The 23736-nt window shown below is 39.5% G+C and overlaps 2 protein-coding genes across 3 annotated transcripts; both read left to right on the plus strand.

Annotated features, from left to right (window-relative positions):
- The first annotated feature begins 1984 nt into the window (after positions 1-1984).
- Positions 1985-14760, plus strand: slc52a2 (solute carrier family 52 member 2). Of its 2 annotated transcripts, none has more exons than XM_057828744.1 (5): positions 1985-2449; positions 4909-5463; positions 6620-6929; positions 9974-10097; positions 12238-14760. In XM_057828744.1, the coding sequence occupies exons 1-5, from the start codon at positions 2320-2322 to the stop codon at positions 12442-12444; spliced, it is 1326 nt and encodes a 441-aa protein (XP_057684727.1). In that variant the 5' UTR covers positions 1985-2319; the 3' UTR covers positions 12445-14760. The 2 variants fall into 2 exon arrangements, with proteins under 2 accessions (XP_057684727.1, XP_057684725.1); XM_057828742.1 differs by having other exon boundaries at positions 4909-5481; positions 12238-14747.
- A 3960-nt stretch (positions 14761-18720) lies between these two features.
- On the plus strand, positions 18721-23496 carry slc52a3-2a (solute carrier family 52 member 3-2a). The gene is made up of 5 exons (XM_057828227.1): positions 18721-18828; positions 19355-19429; positions 19594-20582; positions 22823-22946; positions 23011-23496. Exons 3-5 carry the CDS (start codon positions 19609-19611, stop codon positions 23218-23220), a joined length of 1308 nt encoding a protein of 435 aa, XP_057684210.1. The 5' UTR covers positions 18721-18828; positions 19355-19429; positions 19594-19608; the 3' UTR covers positions 23221-23496.
- Positions 23497-23736: the final 240 nt, after the last annotated feature.

Here is a 23736-nt window from a genome sequence, read left to right on the forward strand (position 1 = left end):
GCCAATTTAGGATTTCTGTCGAGACCAGCTCTGATCTGTTATTTTTTAAAATGTGATTATCGTGAGAAGTACTCGGCACAACAACAAATGGCTTAAATTCTTTGTCTTACTAATCTTTCGCCAGCCCTTTAAACAATAGACTGTAACCTTAAAACTTTGAACAAATACATTTAAGATTAGAATCACTGGTTAACAATGTGATCTGTTAAGGCATGGGCTTACAGTAGGTTTGCTTAGGGACAGTAGGAACATAAAACTACCAACTTTTTAGGGTGCTCAAATTGTCCCCACCAACTTTTAAGCAACCTCATTTGCATTATATAATGAGTTCAGTTATATAGGTAATTTAGATTGCCTTCCCATATGTTGTAAGGATAGAATTGACCCTACAATTACTAAGTGAATAATTCTCATGTTCAGACTAGGGCTGCAATGATTAATCGATTAACTCGAGTATTCAATTAGAAAAAAAATTCAAATTAAATTATGCTGCTTCGAGTATTCGTTTAAAGTGGCGTTGCAATGGTTTATTTGGAAAGAGTTTGCATTTACTCATTGATTTGGGTGGATACTCTGTCCTCTTGTCTGCCTCATTTCACATGGCTGAATCCAGCTGCTCCATGTTAAGACCAACTTAAGCTAAGTTTTTGTTTGAGGTAAAGTTTGTTTTAATGCATTTGTTATCTAGTTTATATTTAGCCCTTTATTGTGGGAATATGTGTCCGAACCATTTAAGAATATTGTAAAAAAAAAAAAAAAAAGTTTTATAGCATTTAAGCTAGCGCACTTTTGCTACGTAAGTTAGCCAATTGTTCTATTGTTGCACATAGATTTAAAAAAAAAAATTTTTTTTATACCATTTGAGGCTCTGCTCAGGTGTTTTAATTTTCCATGTTCCTTATCCGATTACTCGATTATTCGAACTAAGTAGTTCATCTACTAATCAACAACTAAAATAATAGATAGCTGCAGCCCTAGTTCAGACTTATATTTACCACTTTTCACTTGCTGAATGTTCGTCCATTTTTTTTCCTCCTCAAACGCACGTTTGATTGGTTGATGACTTATACAACATGCCGCCTCTTCCACCGCCGCCGAAAAGGAGGGATATTAGAAGTTTTTTTCGGCCAGCGCCAGCCAATGTGAGTAATATAAAAAGACGTCAATGTTGTTGAGGTGGGAAACGCACCACAAATTCTGCTACTGTAAGTCTGACCTACATCAGAGTTACCATAACATTAAGCAGTGAATTTGCTAACTTGCAAAACTCAAGTAGGAAGCTGCTCAGAGAAGTGTCGTCCTGTATGTGTTTTCTACCGTTAACCTTAATTAAACTGAGAAATGTCGTGAACTGAGGTTTACCCCCTCCTCCCCAAATTTCTATTTTATTTATGAGGTCTTAAAGCAGCCCAGAGGAGCTTTCATTTTTTTGTTGAGTTTGGCTGTGCTTGTAGACAAAAGCAGTCGTGTTTTACCTGAAGGAAGGCTCCAATTATTCCCTAACCAACAAGTTTTTTCAGTTATACTTAATTCCTTTATTAGGCAGTCAATTTGAGTGGTCTTAAGAAAGACAAATGTTGTTTTTTGTGTGTGGTTTTTTTTTTTTTTTTTTTTTTTTTTGTATTACTGGATAGTTGAGATAATTAAGTTTGTATTTTTTGTGTATGTTAATATAAGTAATGTTGTAGGTTCATATTCGTGATAAATGTAGCCCTGAACCTCGTTCACCCAATTTGTTTTGTCGTATTAATATCCCGGCCACAGCAAAAAATGTGTATACAGGTTATGCTGTGATATCGTCCATACCAATGTGGAGACCAAACCTACGCCTTTGTTTTAAGGATTTATTTCAATAATTCATTGATTTTTTTTTTTTTTTTTTTTTTGTAGTCCCTTAATAGACCCGTCTTGAACACCGCACCATCCCAGAGATATAGTTGTAAAAAAAAATAAAAAAATTAGATGAATAAAAACTATGCTTCAGGATTTACAAGGTAGGCATGCATTTAAAAGCATCATAAATGTCGGAAATCAAATACTTGTGGGAATATTGTATGATTTGTTCTTAACATAATTATGTTGGTAGTTGCGTTGAAGGAAACGTATCGCAATTTTACCAAGTGTACTTGAAGGCATCTCAAGGGGCGGGAACTCTTGGCAAGTGACCACCAGTTCTTTTCTTCAATGCAGAAGAGGCGTGTAGAGTGCAAGATTACCGGTGAATTGTTATGGAATAAATGAATAGTCGTACGTGAACTACAGCTCAGCGGTTTGTTTACCGTGTTTTGTTCACAATCCTTGGGCCGGAGTTGCGGCGTCATGTCGACCGGCTGGTGGAGTAGCGATGTGGTAACCCATGGCCTCATGGCGCTGTTCGCCATGGGCTCGTGGATTTCCGTCAACAGTTTGTGGGTCGAGCTCCCAATCGTCGTCAACGTGCTGCCTGAAGGTCAGTGGCCGGTTACTGTTCACTGTAGGTCACCTCTTCAGGGAACCTTAAAGCAGGCTAGCCAGCTAGCATTTAACAATTCTATTTACTTTCAAATGATATACCAAAAAATATTTTGAGTTGATCGCAACGACATGCTGTTAGTGTATTTATATTACTAACAAGACTTTCTAAAGTAGTTTGATATTCTCTGTATTACTGACCTCTTGTTCATCTATAACTGCAAGGTCAGCAAATGTACTGATGTAACATAGAAATTAGCGATTCCGTGACGTCACACTAACAAAATTATTCTGGAGTTGCCACCATCAAAAATTACCATTCCCATATGCAACATCTTGTGTAAACGAACTCATCGGCTTCCTTGGACGTCAACTAGTGATAAACTAATTGAAATTCATCGCAGAAAATTTTAAAATACACACGATTGGAGGTGAGTGTGTTTGTGGCACTATGTTGTATTCGTTCACCACGCTCACACAAATCTTTCAAGCTTTTATGTGTTTCAGTTTTGATCATAATGGAAGAAAGAAAAAAATATATGGTGGTAAACACTCAGGTGACTTGAAGTTCTGCTCTGAGACCCCCAATTTGGCCAAATTTCAAAATTGCTCCATATACAAATGTGTACTACATCATTGGAAAGCTTAAAATCTCTATTTTCTGGGTGGGATAAAAAATTTGAACAGGAGGGCATTTTTTTGAGTCTTTGTCTAGGTCAAATCAGGTGATTGAAAAATAGACAATTTTGAGACCTTTGAAAATTTCTCATGTAAAAAAAAATGTTTTGGACACCCATCCTGTTACATAATAAATAACGAACACAAACAAGATAATCCCCCTTTGTCTACTCAAGTCTTTGATAATCAATATGCATGCTCTAAGACGTGGGTGGATCTACAATAATAAGGCTAAACGGGGAGTTAGCTGTATAGTTAATGATAACTTTACGACATACAGTATTTGATTTGGGTTGATTTGTGCAAAGAAAAACATTTCCAGGGGAAGTATAGGGGTTAAATTCCAATACCATATTTTAATTTTTGCATTGGGCTTTTAAAATATTTTTTCTATTATGATTAAAGAATGTGAATGCGAGATACTGAGAGAAAAAGGTTTTATATGCATAAAGGGAACATATAAATGTGAGTACATAACAGTATTTATTGTATTTAGACTTGTAGCCTAGGACCCAGGCTTTGATTTCAGCATCTAATGTATCTAATACATCGATATCACCCAATAATAAGCAATCCAAACGGCAACAAGAGTCGAAAAGATAATGGACAGCACGCTAGTCAGTTAGCCTGCCGTGTCTATAATTCTCGCGCTAGCGTTCGACTGCAATGTATGTCTTTTTGTGGCTTTCCGGTAACTCGAGGTGAGAGCATGAGAGAGCATTATTAAAGACACCATGATTTTAATTACATTTTATCGCATACTTACATGGTTTCGACCCAAAAACTCCATGTAGCATGTATAACCGAGTGTCAAGATACAGCTGTGAATGGCCACAGCTGGACTTTGTGGGGATTTTATGAGTGAAACACGGTAATATAACAAGGGTCGTGATGCAGGAGTAGCAGACAAAAAGGAGAGGTCGAGATTTTTTTTTCAAATATTTACCCTTATAAATGTTTTTTTTTCCCAATTTTTCTTTGTTTGGATAAAATATTTATCACCTAAAATATCGGGGGAAATGCGACAGTAACAAAAATCAAATACAAAAAAGTTATGAGGTCGATATCCGTGACCTATTTACAGACAGTATTTTTTCATTGTAACGTAACGTGTTTAAAAATTTTTAAATATGCGGGTGAATAATTTTTTAAAGTAGTTTTTTTTTACTAAATATTAGACTTCAATTAATGATTATAAGCTAAAAATGATAGACATTTTGAATAATATAATTACTTACCTTCTTTTTATAGCTGGGTTGAAACAAAAGTGGTTGCGCGACGTCTGTAAACGGGGGTCTCCAGGGTAAAACGGACAAATTAAAAATAGTCCGGGGGCATAATGCGCCATGAAACTGCTATGGCATCATATAGACATATTGTTCTATCAAACACATCCGTTCTTTTGGCTTAAAATACAGAAGTTTATTTTAAAGTGGGGTGCAAGCGCAGAAACTGCTTTTTCAGCCTTGTTTGCGTTTTCCGCCATATATACAAACTAAAGTTTTCTCAGAATAACTGTGCCTGGTGGGATTAATTGGATTATTTGCAGTAACGCGACAAACCTGTACAAACATAATGTTTTGCAACAACCAGTGGCTAAACCTGTTCATTCAACATAAACAAAATTTAAATCCCCATTCAATGAAAATGTCATCTAATACAGCGAAACAAATAAAATATTGAGGTTTTAGTAATACCAAGCCATGTAATACAGAACAATGATACTATAGTAATATGAGTAAGATGATGTAAAGAACCATCCTGTTGGTATTGTTGCAGGTTGGAACTTACCGGCCTACCTGTCAGTGCTGATAGCATTCGGCAACATCGGCCCTGTTGCGGTGACCGTGACGCACCACTGCGCGCCAGGCCGATTGAACGAACGCTTGCTTATCCACTGCATCCAGGTGCTGGCAGTGGTGGCGTCAGCGCTGCTGGCCATCTTCTGGAAAGACTCTATGGTGGTGGCAGGGGAGCTGCGCTCGGTGCCCTTCCTGCTAATCACCTTTGTATTGTCACTGGTGTGCTGCACATCCAACGTCACCTTCCTGCCCTTTATGTTCCGCTACCCTCCACAGTACATTCGCACCTTTTTCGTCGGCCAGGGCTTGAGCGCGCTGTTACCGTGTGTGGTGGCGCTGGGGCAAGGCGTGGGTCAGCTAGAGTGCCCCATCGTCAATGGCACCGTGCAGCCGACCCACCTCGAGGAGAACTTCCCTGCGCAAAACTTCTTCTGGTTCTTGTTTGTCATGCTGTTCATATCCGCTCTGAGCTTCCTGGCTTTGACACGGAGGCCGACAGCCTCCAAAGACGCGCCAGCCGACGACACACAAGGTTCCTACACAAATATAAGTATGTACCGTAATTTTCGGACTATAAGCTGCTACTTTTTTGCCCCTCATTTTGAATCCTGCAGCTTATAGTCCAGCGTGGGTTATTTATGATTTATTTGGGATAATAGGTAACACTTTATTTGACAGTGGCGTCATAAGACCGCCATAAGTATGACATGACACTGTCATGGGCATTGCTGAATGCTTATTACATATGTCACTGAGTGTCACCTGGAAACCTTTGTCACTAACTCCATTTATGTCCATCTTGTATCTTTTACATCCATTCAAAAGTGAGATAATTTGCCTGATGACACAAAATGACATCTGTCATATGCATTCATTAATGCTCATGGCAGTGTCATATCATATTTATGATAGTCTTATAGCACCATTGTCAAAGTGTTACCAAATACCATAACTAGCAATTAATGAACCAACTGGGACAGTAACTGAAGAATTGGCACAGATCATGAATTTTGATTGTTATTTACATCTGTAACGCTGCAATGCATGCTAAGAGGCATGTTGGAGGACAGAAGTGTTGATAGCAGTGTCATGATTTTTTTTTTTGTATAATGAATCTAATTTTACATGCAATTAGCCTAATTCGTTCCAAGCTGAAAGACCACATTAAATTTGCTGTCATGTCCTCCGATTGCCTGTCTTTATTTGTAATGTTTTGTCGCCCCCTAGTGGTGCTTAATTGTAACAAGTTTTCTAGATAACAGCTCATTCTACAGTTGTTATCACATGATTACTCAAGCTCATTGCAAACTCGGCGTGCTAAAAGACGAGGTAACCTCGGCAGCCAATGCTTGCTTTTTCAACTCGCTGCTTGTGCCTTGTAAGTTATATTCTTCTTTTGTTTCGTAAACATGAGCATTGTCTAGCACATTAGGCCGTGTTTATTTTGTTCACATTTATAGTCAAATAGCGTTACATTTTTGAATTGCAGCGAGCGGGTATGATCTATTACAGTAAATATTAGGTTTCGTATGGTGAATAATTTTTTGTAATAAATGGAAAAAGCCTTCGTAAACGGAATTTTTCGTGTGCTGAAGCTTTCGTATCTCGAGGTACCACTGTAATACAAAAACGTATGGCCATTAAGGTCTGAGATGAGGCAATTAAATTTTGACATTTCACATGTGTAGGAACCGACAATGTAACTGTTAAGAGTGGCGACGAGACGCATCCACTCAGCAACGGCAGTTCACCGTCGCCCCAAGAGGAGGTGCACCTTGATGAGGCGCCGTCGCCAGCCATGCAGACTTTTTGGACGCTACACAATGTCTACCTCTTGGCCCTGCTCGCCGTCTCTAATGCGCTCACCAACGGCGTCCTGCCATCCGTCCAGAGCTTTACCTGTTTACCCTACGGCAACATGGCCTTCCACCTCTCAGTGGTCCTCGGCAACATCGCCAACCCTCTGGCTTGCTTCCTCGCCATGTTTGTGATCCTGAGGTGAGGATCGATTTCCGGTGAGACAAACTTAAGAGATGTACTGTACAATTAATAAGTAACCAGTTATTTCCTTAAATGAATTAAAAATGGTAAAAGTATATGTAATTTTTTTCCCTGTTGTTCAACAATTTGTTTAAACCTTTATACAGTGAAGGAAAAGAAAGTCGATTTTTTTTTCCCATTTTACAGGTTCTTTAATTCTCTTAACGAACAGAAAATGACACACAATTCAGGAACAAAAAGGAAGCATTAATCACAGATATCAGATATATACACTCATAAAGAAGGAGTAATTTAAAGCTGGTTGACCAGGAGACATTTCTGCCAGAGCACAACAAGGTGTTCCCAGAAGAAAAGCCTCCCGACCTTGCACCTCAATCAGTTTATATATGCTGTAACAAAAAATGGAAAAACCTAGGCGCCGGCCCAAAGCTAGACAAAACAAAAAAGCAGAAGTCCTTGTACAGTAGAGAAAACGCAAAGCTTCGCAAATGTCATAAAAAAAAAAAAAAGAAAGAAAGACATCTACACTACCATTCAAAATTTTGGGGTCTACCAAAATTTTGAACCGTGGTGTACATAAAGAAAAATTCCATATGATACACTACAATTCAAAGGTTTGGGGTCACTTAGAAACCAAACTTTTGAAAGGCAGTGTATATCTATATATATCCCTCTTTTGAATTACATCATAAATTTAATTCACACCACTAAAAACAAATCAACAAAAATCCAACAACAAAAACAAGTAGTTTAGTAACCAACAATAAATGAAGAGTAAAAGAAATGTAATGAATACATTTATCCAATGCATTACCAAATACATAAACACTGTTGTTAATCCTGAAAAGAAGAAAATCATAAATGACCTGAGAGGTAATGAGGTAGAAAATCGCGCAAATAAAGAAATGCGGAATGTAAAATAAAAATAAATATATATACAGATATCCATGAATAAATACACCCTGAGAGATAATGAGGTAACAGATGGAACGAAGAAAGAAAATAAAGACATTTTTAAAAATTATATAAATAAATAAATAAATAACATCATTGTTGCAATGGTTGGGTCCAGAAATCAAGACACTAAGTGTCATTTTTTTTTTCTTCAAATGTGTAAGCCAACCAATTTTAATATTTGAATGTTTTTATTTCTCAAAGTAATTAACCAAGTTTTAAGTTAGAATTGTTTAAATATGTATGTCTTATTAAAAACTTAATAAATGGACCCCTTTACGTCTGAATTTACATTTTGCAAATATGTACAGTGTGCACTGCAAAAACACAGCTCCTTCAAACGAGTTAAATTCCCTTGTTTTTTTAGTGTAAATCTACTCGAAATAAGTGAAATTATCTGCCAGTGCAAGTAAATTTCACTCACTTAGATTTCTTGAAATAAGAAAAACAGCTAGCTAAAAATAATTTTAACAGACTTATTTTAAGCAATAAATTAATATATTTAATCTTTAAAACAACCTGTCAAAAATGTTCTTAATTCCAGAATAGATATTGTTCAAAACATTATATGAAAGCAGTTTTTTTCTTGTTTCAGATGGAAAATTACCAACATTTAGATGTATGGGCTTCGTCGTTGTCGGCTTCACACTCGTGTCCGAGTATTAGTTTCAGTCGCTTTTTCAACCTATTTTCGTAATGAAGGATGAAAATAGGTGGTGAAAACGACAGAATGCCATTCGCTGGGAGTGTTGTTTAAGGTGGTCGTGGCTGCGCGACTCCCACGCACACACACTTGGCCCACATCATTTCCACTGCGGCTCAAAAAGATGAGACAGGCAGCCTCCACAATGTTGGTTGGATCGGGCTGCCGGATTCTTGTTTGCTGAAGATCCGCCTTGCCGCCTGCCCGACAGGCGTTGCCCTCTTCCGCCGTTGCTAAGTAGCTTCGTCGTTGGGGTCTTGTTGGGTTTTATTTCGGAGTTTCCTTCTCCTAGCCTTTGCCTAAAGAGGCAGACCCTACAAGGCAGCAAGGGATTTGAATTAAGAGTTTTCCTTCTCTTAGCCTTTGCCTAGGAAGGCATACCCTACAAGGCAGCAGGGGGGGACTGAATATACCGTCAGTCCACTCGGTCACTTGCTTGCATTCTGTGATGAACAGGGGGGACCACGGGAAGGTAGCAAGCAAGCAGTTAGGAGGCAGAGGCTGTAATGGGCTTAAGACTAGCTTAGCCTAAGACGCATGCAACTCCAATCACCCCCCCCTGTATGGGCTTAATATGAACAAATAGTAATATTTACTTAATATAAGTGGAATAATCTGATGCATGAATCTGTTAACTAGAACATTATTTGACTAGATTTCAGAAAAATGATTAAGTCGTTATTAATTTACAGTGTGGACAGGCATTGGAGGATTGTGTTTTGCACCTACTAAATAACAAAAGTACACGAAAATAAAATGTGTACTGTATGTATGTGTTTGAATAAATTAGTGTGCATACCATACCTTTAATGTATTCTGAATTGATTAATCGTATTTTTTTCTTTTATGCTTTTTGTACTTTTATGTAATTGTAAATAAATGTATTAATTAATACCATATTAATAAAGGCTACATTAATTAAATTGAAATGAACAAAAACAGAAAAACACTCTGGTTATAGCCTCAAGTAACACTTAAAGTCGATTTTTAGCATAGGTGTTTAGTAATGTATTTTTTGTTGTTGTTTGTTCTTCTCTTCTGTTTGCTTCCTGCCTTTCTATCCTCCCAGAACCAAATCCTATTCACTGCTTTCTCCTAATAAATAAAGAATAATGAACTACCACAATTGGAGTATATGAAACTTCCATGTTTAGACCATAGGGACACTCAGATTACTATACACTCCGTTTTAAGTAGCAGCTGAACAGGACAGGTAAAAAAAAAAAAAAAATTAAGTCGATTTCTTTTTCCATAGTATTTATCACATTGACGCTGATAGACCTCCAATCCATTTTGACTGGGAGAGGTGAATAATTGTTTGTTTGTTGAAGACAGACCACAGGCTGTATAGTTTATGAGCTCACACCTTTGCATTCCCTTCCAGGTCCTCTGCACGTCTGGGTATCTTGTCATTGGCTGGCGGGGCCTTCGCTGTGTACCTGATGGTCCTGGCTGCCCACAGCCCGTGTCCTCCTTTGCAGGGGAAGACTGCTGGTGTGGTCTTAGTGGTGAGTAGTTTACATATAAACAATGCTTAGAAATAACTGATGGCGTGGTCACAAATGATTGTTTAGTAAGAAAACATTCAATTGACCAACACAAACAGTAACGATGTGTAAAATCTGATTTTTCGGTGTGTAGTGTAACTATATAAGGAACAATCTGTCTTTTTATGGTTCACTATTATAATTTATTATTGCGGTACAGCAGAGTGTAGGAGTTGACCTGGCGGTCAGTCTAGAACCCTGTGAGCGATAAGAGTGGCAAACAGCTGCTTGGAGTCATCTAAACTAGAGTTGTCCAGATCACATATTTTTGCAGTTTGAGTCTGGGTCACCTGATTCCGGGATCTGCCGATAACAACTACCGAGCCGATACCTCGCCAATTTATTCATTGATTTAATAACTTATCACAATTTTTTTTAATCCTTGCCCATTTTGATTAGTTTTTTAGCTTTGTAGCCAATTAGAAAAATATTTAAAACACGATTTTCCACCCAATTCCGATCTTCCAAAAATGACATGCTCAGGTCCGATTTCCCATCACGTGATTGGACGAAGTGTAATTTATTTTGCTTCTTTTGACGACGCCCTTTTACATCTTATTTTGTTGCTTTATAAATGGCGGAAAACACTCATGTCACTTGAAGTTCCGCTCTGAGACCCTGAATTTGGCCAAATTTCAAAACTGTCTGATATGCACGTGTGATACATCATTGGAAAGCTTAAAAACTCAATTTTCTGGGGGTAGAAAATTTTTGAACAGGAGGGCATTTAAAAAAATAATAATAATAATTTTAAACAGCAAAACCCTAACTGGAGGTTAGAGCATGAGAGAGCAGAATTAAAGACGCCACGATTTTAACGAGATATTATCGCGTACTTACCTTGTTTCGATCCAAAAACTCCATGTAGCATGTATCACCGAGTGTCAAGACACAGATGTCAATGGCCACAGCCGGATTTTTGGGTGATTTTATGGGTGAAAAATAGTCATATAACAAGGGTCGCGATGCAGAAATCGCAGACATCAAGGAGTGGTTGAGATGTTCTTTTTCATATATTTACCCTTATAAACGTTTTTTTTTCTTTTTTCAATTTTTCTTTGTTTGGATCGATTATTTATCATCTAACATATCGGGGGAAAAGCGACAGTAACAAAAAAAATACAAGTGATAGTTATGCGGTAGATATCTGTGACTTATTTACAGACACCATTTTTTTCATTGCGACGTAATTTGTTTAAAAGTTTAAAATATGCGAGTGAATAATTTTTTTTTTTTTTTTTGACGAAATATTAGACATCAATGAATGATTCTAAGCTAAAAATGACAGACATTTTGAACAATAAACATAATTACTTACCTTCCTTCTATGGCTGGGTTGAAACAAAAGCGGTTGCGCGACATCTGTAAACGGGGGTTTCCAGGGTAAAACGCACAAATTAAAAATAATTTGGGGGCTTAATGCGCCATGAATCTGCTCTGGCAGCATATAGACATATTGATCTATCAAACACAACAGTTCTTTTGGCTTAAAAGACAGCAGTTTATTTTAAAGAGGGGTGCAAGAGCAGAAACTGCTTTTTCAGCCTTGTCTGTGCTTTCTGCCATATACATAAAATCTCAGAAAGCCAATCGTTTTCACCCAATTCCAATCTTCTAAAAATGACGTGCTCATGCCCAATTTCCGAGCACGTGATCGTATCGGGGACATCTCTAATTATTATACCTCTGGATTATTTTGTTGCTTGAAGCCCTTAACTCATTTACTGCCATTAAACCTATTTGAACTAGAAGTTCATACTGGCGTATAGTGATGATGTTTCTCTGCCATTGATGGCGATAGACGTCCAATCCAATTTTACTGGGTGGTTGGCAGCGATCGATTGCTAGTCCTTCCAGTTAAAATGGATTGGACGTCTAATGCCGTCAAAGGCAGCCAATGAATTGATACTTGAAAACCTGATCCATTTCCCCCCGATTCCGATCTCCTATAGATGATGTGATCGGGCCTGCTCCCGGGATTGGATCGGGGACATCCCTAATTATAACTATACTTTTCAAAGTGTAAAAAAAAAATACTTGCTAACCATAATAAGTACTATCACATTTGTGTATGAGTAACCTATACGTATCTTTCTCACAGGTGTCCTCCTGGATTATGTTTACGGGTCTCTTCTCCTACCTGAAAGTAGTGATTGGTACTCTGCTGCACGAGGTGGGCCACGCCGGCCTTCTGTGGTGCGGCATTTCCATTCAGGTGGGCTCATTGGTGGGCGCCCTTACCATGTTCCCGCTGGTCAACGTCTATCATGTATTTAAGCAGGCGCAGGAGTGTGTTGACTGCCCATAAAGCCAGAAAAGAACATTGTCACGTTGTATTATTTTTCAATGTACACACGTCCTACGGCGGTGTCAGATAGTTCTGAAGCTTAAGTAGGTCCAAACCGGTTAATAATAGTGGGAGTGTTGTGTTGCCACATGCTGGCCGAGGGGCTGTTTCGTGCACTGAAAACACGAGATTTGAACCTGTGCGGTTGTTTACATTTTGAACTTGTGATTCTATTGCCTTAGGGACACAACCCCCCCACACCTCTTCGATTAACCCCTTAAATCTGCACTTTTTCCTTGAATACAGGTAGTCCCTGGGTTTCGACGTAGTCGAGTTACGCGATTTTAACTTTATGACGCCGGCATCTCGTCTGCCATTTTGTCTCCAGTTGTGTTTTTTTTTTTTAAGTCTCATAAACAGTACCTTATTGTGCCTCACAGTATTTTTTTTTTTACTTTACTTTGTTAATATGACGTCTTCTGGCTTCACTAAACGTGAAGTTGTTCAGCTTTACAGACTGCAAGCAGTTGTGCTTTTTGAAGCTTTTTATTTAACTTTTGACAATTTAAAGCTGTGACACAGATATGTACACTTATGTTCAAAATGACACGCTTTTTAACAATAAAACACAACACAAAACAATTGGTGTTCAAACGTCTATCTAGTCTGATCAATAAATACATTTAGTGGATTAAATTAGTATAATTTGCCTAACAAAAGTCCTCGAGCTTAAATGCTACAAATGCTAACGTATTTACAGTTCTCATCGCAAATCGCTCACACATAGCTCCACAAACTAGCTCTAAACTTAATTACAAATGCATGCACACACATATTAGCTGAAACAACTTGCAGCCTTATATGGGCCATGCCAGAGCGCAGCTATCCTTTATCCATGTCAGACAACTGAGTCAGCACCTCAGTCATACAAAGCGACAGTCCAGCTGCCAATGCTGCCACTAGGGGCAGTGTATCCTCCATCATTAAACAAAATACAATACTTTTGACTTTTTGGATCGTTATTTTGAGATTTATCAGTACTCAAAGGGTTAATTCCGACTTACCCGGAAATTTGGGTTACGTCGCCAGCATAGGGACGGAACTCGTGCGTAACCAGAGGACTACCTGTATTACATAATCCTGCTGTACGAATTCCCTCCATCTTGTTTGAAAGAACTGTTGCTGTTTTGCTTGTTGTGTCGTGCCTCTACTTTATTCTTCTTGTGCTATCACAACAATTGCAGCTGTACTACAGAACACACAATAAAAAACTAAAGCACTCTGAGAGTGCAAACCTCCGCCTAAGCAGACAAATTCAATTGGGCCCTGTTATCTTTGACCTCATGACCCCAAAATTTAATCACCTCTTCCTTTTCATATTACAAAAATATCCTGTAAGTATGATAATCTGTTAATTCGTTTTTGAGTTATTTTCAACAAAAACATGCAGAACCGAATAGATAACGTCCGTAGGGTCCACCTACAAATCTTCCTGTCCATTCCTACATTATTTTTGATGCTTTAAGTAGTTATAACCTACAGTGGCTCAAAGATGTCTCGATCACAGTGTGCCTTACGTTACTTATGTTTGCCAACAAGCTAAGTTTAAAAGTAAACAGGCAACAATAGAGTTGTTTGCAAGTAACATACACTAATACAACAAGAATGGTTCAATCTTCAAATCGATTTGGATCTGATTTGCTCTTTCTGAAACGTAAACTGGAATAGTCATTTGGCGAAACATCCCAGTTGACACAAACACTGCTGGTTTCAGCACAAGCAAACAAATCATGATTTCCCCAGTTTTTTTTTTTTTTTTAAATCGCAATAAAAACCCAAACCAACTTGGAGGCTTTGTAGAATGTTGCCAACTTGAAGGGCCAACTTGTGACATTTTTTAAATCATGTTTATGTTGTTACCTTTTTCATACATTGGCCTCGTTTGCCTTTTAATGTCTGTAACGTCACATGGCTGACGTGTCCGTTTTATTGCTCTTTGGTTGTCACACACAATGGTCATAAGACCATATGGTAAATTGTCAAAACATTTTGCCACCAATGTGACAACATGTACATCTTAATTCCAAAAAAAAAAGTAATCCTACTGATGAAGTACATTTATTAATAGCACACTTGCCAGCATTTACTGTAAAGTGCCTGTGATTAACTGCAAATAAAGATTTTTTGGGACATTCCTTGCTTTCTTGTAGATATCTGCAGGCTTTGTTCTAACACAGACTGTCTTTTTGTCTAAGGTCCTATCCAAGTAATTTAACTTATTTTAGCAAGTGTGTATTTTGAGAGAAAATAAAAGTAATGGTTGCATAAAAATGTTATACAGCAGGGGTCGGGAAGCTTTTTGGCTGAGAGAGCCATGAACACCACATACAGTCAGGCAAAAAAGTATTTAGTCGACCACCAAGTTCTCCTACTTGAAAAGGTTAGAGAGGCCTGTAATTGTCAACATGGGTAAACCTCAACCATGAGAGACAGAATGTGGAAGAAAAAAAAGGAAAGAAAATCACATTGTTTGATTTTTAAAGAATTTATTTCCAAATTAGAGTGGAAAATAAATATTTCGTCACCTACAAACAAGCGAGATTTCTGGCTGTCAAAGAGGTCTAACTTCTTCTAACGAGGTCTACCTTGGCTCCACTCATTACCTGTATTAATGGCACCTGTTTTAACTGGGAGAATGTGTTATGGTCAGATTAAACAGAAACCAAAATTTTTTGGTAGAAACACAGGTTCTCGTGTTCGGAGGAGAAAGAATGCTGAATTGCATCCGAAGAACACCATACCCACTGTGAAGCATGGGGGTGGAAACATCATGCTTTGGGGCCGTTTTTCCTGCAAAGGGACCAAGACGACTGATCTGTGTAAAGGAAAGAATGAATGGGGCCATGTATCGAGAGATTTTGAGTGAAAATCTCCTTCCGTCAGCTACGGTATTGAAGATGAGACGTGGCTGGGTCTTTCAGCATGACAATGATCCCAAACACACAGCCAGGGCAACAAAGGAGTGGCTTCGTAAGAAGCATTTCAAGGTCCTGGAGTGGCCTAGCCAGTCTCCACATCTCAACCTCATAGAAAGTCTGTGGAGGGAGTTGAAAGTCCGTGTTGCCCAACGACAGCCCCAAAGCATCACTGCTCTAGAGGAGATCTGCATGGAGGAATGGGCCAAAATACCAGCAACAGTGTGTGAACAGCTTGTGACGAGTTACAGAAAACTTTTGGCCTCCGTTATTGCCAACAAAGAGTACATAACAAAGTATTGAGATGAACTTTTGGTATTGACCAAATACTTATTTTCCACCATGATTTGCAAATAAATTCTTTAAAAATCAGACAATGTGATTTTCTGTTTTTTTCCACATTCTGTCTCTCATGGTTGAGGTTTACCCATGTTGACAATTACAGGTCTCTCTAATCTTTTCAAGTGGGAAAACTTGCACAATTAGTGGTTGACAAAATACTTATTTGCCCCACTGTATTTTTAAATGTAATTCCATGAGAGCCATACGATATGTATAAAATAGGGCTGTCAAAATTATCGCGTTAACGCGCGGTAATTAATTTTTTAAAATTAATCACGTTAAAATATTTGATGCAATTAACGCACGTGTCCCGCTCAGAAAGTATTCTGCCTTTTGGTAAGTTTTACAGCAAGACTTTTTGTGCTGTCCAACAGCGAACTCTTGTGGTCGCTTTGCGACATGGTTTATTGTTTTCTTTCCAGTTCATTATGGCTGCACGACGTCTTGGGCTGATTATGTTGTGCTTATATGATCCTTGGACAAGATTTGTCCGTAAGTATGGTTGTTGTAAAGAATACATATTATGTTAGTAAGCGAAATGTTATATTTTTTGTATGAGACGCTTTTTGTTTATGTTTAGTGAACCTGTATAGCGTGCTAAGCTAACGTTGTTGCTAATGCAATGCTTGTGTACTTTTTTTTTTGTAGTTTTACAACGGTCTAAAGAGGACAATGGTTTGAGGCCATTTTATTAATAAATCAGATGAAAAAGGAAGAAGTCTAATTATTAAGGCGTCGTTCACTAGCTGTCTAGCTTTGGAAAAAGGAGACGCTTCGGAGTGAGGACAGATTAGACAGATTTAAATGACAGTAGAGTGAAATGCCCACTACAGTCCTTTTGTACTGTATGTTGAATGTATATATCCATCTTGTGTCTTATCTTTCCATTCCAACAATTTATTTTACAGAATATATGTATAATTTACAGAAAAATATGGCATATTTTATAGATGGTTTCAATTGCGATTAATTGCGATTAATTACGATTAATAATTTTTAAGCTGTAATTAACTCGATTAAAAATTTTAATCGTTTGACAGCCCTAGTATAAAACTAAAAATATAAGTCATATGTGCGTTATGTGTCATTTCAACACAAAGTACAATAAGTCTGAATTCTTTTTAGTAATATAGTTATGCTGTTGCTAATTAATGGTGAGTATTTCTTACCATTAATGCGACTTCTGGTGCTGCATGGTTTTGCTGATGGCTTTGTAGTCTGTACCATGGAGCCGTTGAGAAACTTATGCACGAAACACCATCAGTGCCCACCGAAACAAGTTTATCCATCGGTAGATTTTTTACTTTACCGAACTCAGTGAAGGACTTGAATAAATCCTCCCCTCTTGTTGTCCCTTTCATAGTCAAAACCTTCCAATCACACTGAACTGCGATAAATAGCTTACGTCTGTTGACCCATCAAAAGCAAGAGAAAAAACTGCCGCGTTTATGTCCTTATGTCCTGCTGAAAAGTACAATACTCATCGTCTTTTTTTCTTTTTGCCATCTTCTCAAAAGAGTTTCTGAAATTAGATGACAATGCGGAAAACGAAACTGAGAACGTGCACATAGGCCGCTATTTTCGACAGCAAAATACGGCAACCGTGAAGAGTGTCTCTACCTCATCTGCGTTGCCTATGCAATTGATAGATAGATAGATAGATAGATAGATAGATAGATAGATAGACACAAGGACATGTATGTTTGCCACTTTCCCACTAAAATTACTGCGAACTGTTGTACTATATAGACTATGTGTCCCATGATCACCCTGGGCTCACGCAGCCAATGGCATGGAGCTTGGGGGGGGGTCACATATAGTTTGCTATTTGATGATACGAAGTGCGGGAGTGTTGTCGGAGCATTAAAAAAGTTAACATAAAAGCCGCAAGAGTCACGTCCGCTGATTACTGCACAACATCAGCTTATGACTGGTGACCGTCACCGTTTCGCGCAATACGCAAAGGAGTATAACGAAACTTTATATTTTTTTTAATAATTAAAGATTTGTCTGCGAGCTAGATGCCGCCGTCAAATATGCCAGATCTGGCTCGCGAGCCATAGGTCCCCGACCTCTGTTATACAGTGTACCGATCCTCCTGTGATGACTTCTCAGAATTGCTTAATATGATCAGCATGCCCATTTTTGCCAAACTAATAAATTTAACTTAATCTCACAATACACTTCAAAATTGTTTCGATAATTTGCGTCCTATGGTATACTGGGGGCGGGATTTAATAAGCTTCGGCTTCTCCCGTCAGCCCTTTTCTTTTCGGGTTGAACTGAATGTAAACCCAAATGAATGTTGTACGTTTGGATCTGTCACGCCTGAAAAGGAAATGAAGAAAGAAAGAACACTACATCAATAGTCATGCACTAAAAATTAACTGCCTGTTTTTACTTTTTTAGATGTAAAAATCAGGATTGAAGACGATTGTAACATGGAATAATTTTAAGATTTAATTTTGGTTACTTTATGCTTGAGCCAAATGTTAAACCATGGCCGGCTTCCATCTAGTGTCTGACTGTAGAATTACACCCAACATACTAGGGAGGCAGAGCAAATATATTAACTAACTGGACTGATAATTCTGCTTCTTCCAGAAGAGATTCCACTATGCCTGTTTATTTTTTAACAATTCTAATCCCCCAGTGTACTGCTGTCAACATCCAAGATAATTAAATGAAGGACATTGTTTTTAGATTAGTTGTATTGGCCCCTTTTAGATTAGATTGGCACTCTCCGAGATTGAAGCAACACAGAGCAAATAAATGATCTCGTCAGCCTTTCATGGTCATATTAAATAGTAGCCACTTTTGTTACTGACCACAAGGAAGCAGAACAAATTAACTCAATGACTTCAGTCAAAAAAAAAAAACTTGCAGGCATCATGGTGAACTGCAACATGTGATGGCCCCCCTGAAGGTATCACACGGCAACAGTCTTTAAAACACAATGTGATCAGCGAAACCAACACGTGTCACGGCTGGATGAGCGTGAATAAATACATGCACGCCCACTCTCAGCGAGGAGGGTCCTGGACTTTAGGCTTCAGCCAGTAGTTCCGACACTCCATCCCCAGAACCTGTGAGTATGCTTTTTGGTCGTTTTGAAAATGTACTAATTGCATGCTCCCTGTGTTAAACATTTTTTGTAGCTATGACAAGTGATACTTCAACTGTATTATTGACAATTGTTGATTGAGAAAAACAATAGTTTTCTATTTGCTTCGGAAGTGTCACACATTGTTCTGAACCTAATCAAATAGACTCAAATGCAGTAAGAAGAAGACTTAAAAGACTATTACAATAATTTTGAATGAAAATACAACTAAGCTGTCTGAGCTCGGAAGGGATGAAGAAAAGACTGCAGGGAGGCAGGAATTTCTGAAGTCCACTCTGGCTGAGTTTGATCCTCTCAGTCCTGAAAAGCCATAATAATAATAAACAATGCATTCAGCCTCGTGTTTGCTAAGTTTATAGCCATAATAGCCATGCAGGGAGGTAGAAATGTAGAGGTTATTTGCACTTGACTTCTGAGACACGTGTGGAAACTAAGCGTTGTTGTTATTTTTAATGATTTCCATATAAAGCTGTTCTTTGCACTGTCACAGGACCAGGCAAAGAAGTAAATATTAACCTACACGACGACTGTATTGAAGTTGGCATCAAAACGCTTCCTGCTACAGGTGACACATTGATAAAATGTTTTTCTGCATGGTATTCTCAAGTCAATTGTGCTGTATTGTAAATGTGTGTTTTCTTAGTTTAAATCTAACAAAATATCATGCAACCATTCTTACTTGAGCTGGGACCTCAATTTTAATGTCCATATATTATCCCTGTTTTTTAGGAACAATCTGCAGCCATGTCTGTACTCACCCACCTTCTGGCGTGCCTTTTTGGCATGGGTTCCTGGGTATCCATCAATGGTCTTTGGGTAGAACTTCCTCTGATCGTCCCCCAAATTCCAGAGGGCTGGTACCTCCCATCGTACCTCTCGGTTCTAATCCAGATGGCCAACGTAGGCCCGCTCTTCGTCACCCTGATGCACCGTTTCAGACCGGGAGCTCTCAGCGAAACTGCCGTCGTCTACGTCATCATCACCCTCGGCACAATGGCCAGTTTCCTGTTAGGTTTCTTCTGGAAGGAGACTGTCGTTGTAGCGGGAGCACCCCGCAGCGTGGCGTTGCTTGTCCTCACTTTCTTCCTCGCTGCTGTTGACTGCACCTCCTCGGTTACCTTCCTTCCTTTCATGATGCGCCTCAAGCCCCAGTACCTCACCACCTACTACATAGGCGAAGGAGTGAGCGGCCTACTGCCCGCTCTTGTGGCCCTCGTCCAGGGTGTTGGTGTGGTTCACTGCATCAACAGTACTGTGAGCCAAAACGCCACCGAGAGTTTTCCGACATTTCAGGCTCAACACCAGCCGGCCAACTTTTCAGCAGAGGTCTTCTTCTTCTTCCTGAGCGCTATGATGCTTGTGTGCTTGGTGGCATTCCTGCTGCTCAACTATCACCCCGCCGTTGCCAAGGAGAAGACAAAAGACCGGTACATCAACGGGGTTAATGAGAAGAATTGGGTGGAGAAGAGGCCAATGGTGGAACCGTACAGACCCGAAAGACAGAAGAGCAGTTTCGGTGTTGGGACTTACAGCTGGATGCAAGTGTTTTACATCTTCGTGATCCTGGCGTGGACCAATGCTCTGACAAATGCGGTGCTTCCGTCAGTGCAGTCGTACTCATGCATGCCATACGGAAACAACGCCTATCACCTGTCTGCCACCATGGCGGCTGTGTCCAACCCTTTGGCCTGCTTCATTGCCATGTTCTTCTCGATAAGGTAAGAAAACAGTGGAGAATCTCAATATCAAACCAGCTGCTACTGACTCCCTCAACTTTTTCGATCGTCAGCAACTTAGTAAATATTGGTATTGTTTAGATTAAGGCTTGCTTTTCATAGTACTGTAGTAGTAGTTCTGTTTTTGGTCACCATGGGTTCATGCCCTCAAAATTTGTATCATTCTTGATTCTCGGGCAGTGGTTCTTAATCTTGCCAAAGGTGGAGAACCCCGCAAATTTCACATGTGCATTCACCGAACCTTTCAGAATTTCATAATAAAGCAATATATTTCAAATTCAAAACCTGTATAGCTAAGCCAATATCTCAGTGAGTTCCCGTTCAAGCACCTTCAATTTCAAATTTACCAATAATTGTGTCTTTTGCTATTGATTTACACATAAGAAAATGAAAGGAAACTCTTCCTTTTTCTGTTTTTATTTCTACATTCTCATTTTGTTGTCGCATCCTAGCGTCACATACTGTTTTCGTGAGGTAAAATGTGACACAAAAGCTTTATTTACCCATCGATCTATGTTCCTATCTATAACTATGGTCATGAGTTATGGGTCATGACCGAAGAATCCCAGATATAAGCTGCCAAAATGAGATTCCTCCGCAGGGTGTCTGGGTCTGAGAATCAGCACCTCCAATTCTGAGACCATGGTCCTCAGACAGGGAAAGGTTGAATGCCTCCTACGGGTCAGGGATGAGGTCCTTTACCAAGTTGAGGGGTTTATGTATCTCTGGGTCTTGTTCAGGAGTGAGGGAAGAATGGAGCGGGAGATCGACAGGCAGATTGGTGCAGCGTCTTCAGTGATGTAGACTTTGCATCGGTCGGTTGTGGTGAAGAATGAGCTGAGCTGAAAGGCGATTCTATTTACCAGTTGATTTAAGTTTCTACCCTGACCTATGGTAATGATCTTTGGGTCGTGACCGAAATATCCCAGGTACAAGCTGCCAAAATGAGTTTCCTCCGCAAGGGGTCTGAGTCTGAGAATCACCACCTCCAATTCTGAGACCATGGTCCTCAGTTGGGAGAAGGTGGAATGCCTTCTATGGGTCAGGGGTAAGATTCTTCACCAAGTGGAGGAGTATCTCGGGGTCTTGGTCACGAGTGAGGGAAGAATGTAGTGGGAGATCGACAGGCGGATCGGTGCAGCATCTGCAGTGATGCGGACTTTGCATCCATCCGTTGTGGTGAAGAACTTGCTGAGCTGAAAGGCGATTTTTTTTTACTGGTTAAAGTATGTTCCTACCCTCACCTGTGGTCATGAGCTGTGGGTCGTGATGGAAAGATCCCAGATACTAGCTGCCGAAATGAGTTTCCTGCGATTGGTGTCTGAGCTCTCGCTTAGAGAAAAGGTGAGAAGCTCGGTCATCCGGGAGGGGTTCGGAGTAGAGGTGCTGTTCTTCCGCATCGAGAGGACCCAGATGAGGTGGCTCAGGCATCTGATCAGGATGCCTCCTGGTGAGTTGTTCCAAGCATGTCCCACTGGGAGAAGGCTGTGGGGACAAACCAGGACACGCTGGAGAGAATATGTCTCCCGGCTGGACTAGGAACGCCTTGGGATCCTCTTACAAGAGCTGGATGAAGTTGCCGGGGAGAGGAAAATCTGGGGCTCCGTGCTGAATCTGCTGCCCCCGTGATCTGACTTCGCATAAGTGGGAGAAAATGACCGGATGGATTTTTTCTTCATCTACGCAGTACAAGTTGCCTGTCGGACTGTTATACTTCCTCATACCAAGTGCAAGTCAACTTTCTACTGTGCAAATTAGATAGAGGGCCAGCAGTTGAAAGACATGGAATAAAGCTTGTAAATTGGGGGCAAACCAGTCCAAAACCTAGTCTTAAGTGACACGTGAGATGTGTCTTAATTTTCACCAAATCCCTCTGTTGGGTCTAAAACACCTTCTTCAATCTTCTTCTCTGTTGACCCAGAGCGAGGTGACAAAGGCAGGACACAAGGAGGCAGGAGTCAGAGAGTTCTTCATAATAGCTTGGGAGAGCGCGTATAATAGCTGTGGGAGAGCAAACCTATATAACCCGCAGAGTATAATGGTCATACAATCAATCATATCTTACACCCTCAGACTTACTCATTGAACCCCTGGTGTTTGATCCAAGTTAAGATCCACTATTTTAGGGGTACTTCAAAAAAGGTGTACGATGGATGTTGTTCAGACAGTTGGGAACGCTTTTATACAATATAATAAAAATGCTTATTTTTGAATATGAACAGATCCTTGTGGCTGATGGGGGTTCTTACATTCCTGGGCAGTGGCATCGGGGCTTTTATAATGAGTATGGCCACCCTCAGCCCGTGTCCACTGCTGGTGAATGACGTGTGGGGTGGCGTGATCATGGTAAGTTCAGGAAATACATTCATAGTAGAGTGAACCCCTGTTTACATTTACCCACATTTCACAGGTAGTGGCGTGGATCGTGTTCGTTCTCACCCTGTCCTATGTCAAAGTGATCATCGGTGTGATCTTGCGGGACGAGGGTCACAGCGCCCTGGTGTGGTGCGGGGCGGTGGTTCAACTGGGTTCCCTGCTGGGTGCCGTTACCATGTTCCCAATGGTCAGTGTGTACAGCTTCTTTGCGTCCGGAGATCCGTGCAACACCCGATGTCCGTGAAAGAGCGGTACATTTTTTGTTTTTTTTATTTTACTTTTTTTCTACTGTCGTTAGATGCTAACAGAACATTGAGCCTACTTGGCGGAGAGAAAGTGTGAATAAATTGCACGCTCTGATTATAATTACACCCCTATTAGTATTTACAAGTTTGCCGTGTTGTTTTCGGTATTTTTCTTGTTAATGACAGTTTTAATGAACTACTATGGGTTATTTTTTGTTCGTTGTATGTAAATAGTGAGAGAATTTGTTTGCAACTTAACTGATGAAAAATGGTTGAAAATAATAAATTGAAGTACTGTTTATTGTTACTCTGCCATGTTGTTTTTTTTGATGACAAATACATAAATTAATTTATTTAACTTGTTAAATGGCGTAAATGCACATCTCTGTGTAACCTCTTAAGAATAACTAATGTTATTTGAAAGGGAGAGACAATGGTCAAATTCGACCCAATTATCATGTTTCTTGCTTGAAGGAGTTCAAATTACATCCAGAAAATGCATACTGTATAAAGAT

The sequence above is a fragment of the Corythoichthys intestinalis genome, chromosome 22 (assembly GCF_030265065.1).
Source record: "Corythoichthys intestinalis isolate RoL2023-P3 chromosome 22, ASM3026506v1, whole genome shotgun sequence".
Taxonomy (NCBI): domain Eukaryota; kingdom Metazoa; phylum Chordata; class Actinopteri; order Syngnathiformes; family Syngnathidae; genus Corythoichthys; species Corythoichthys intestinalis.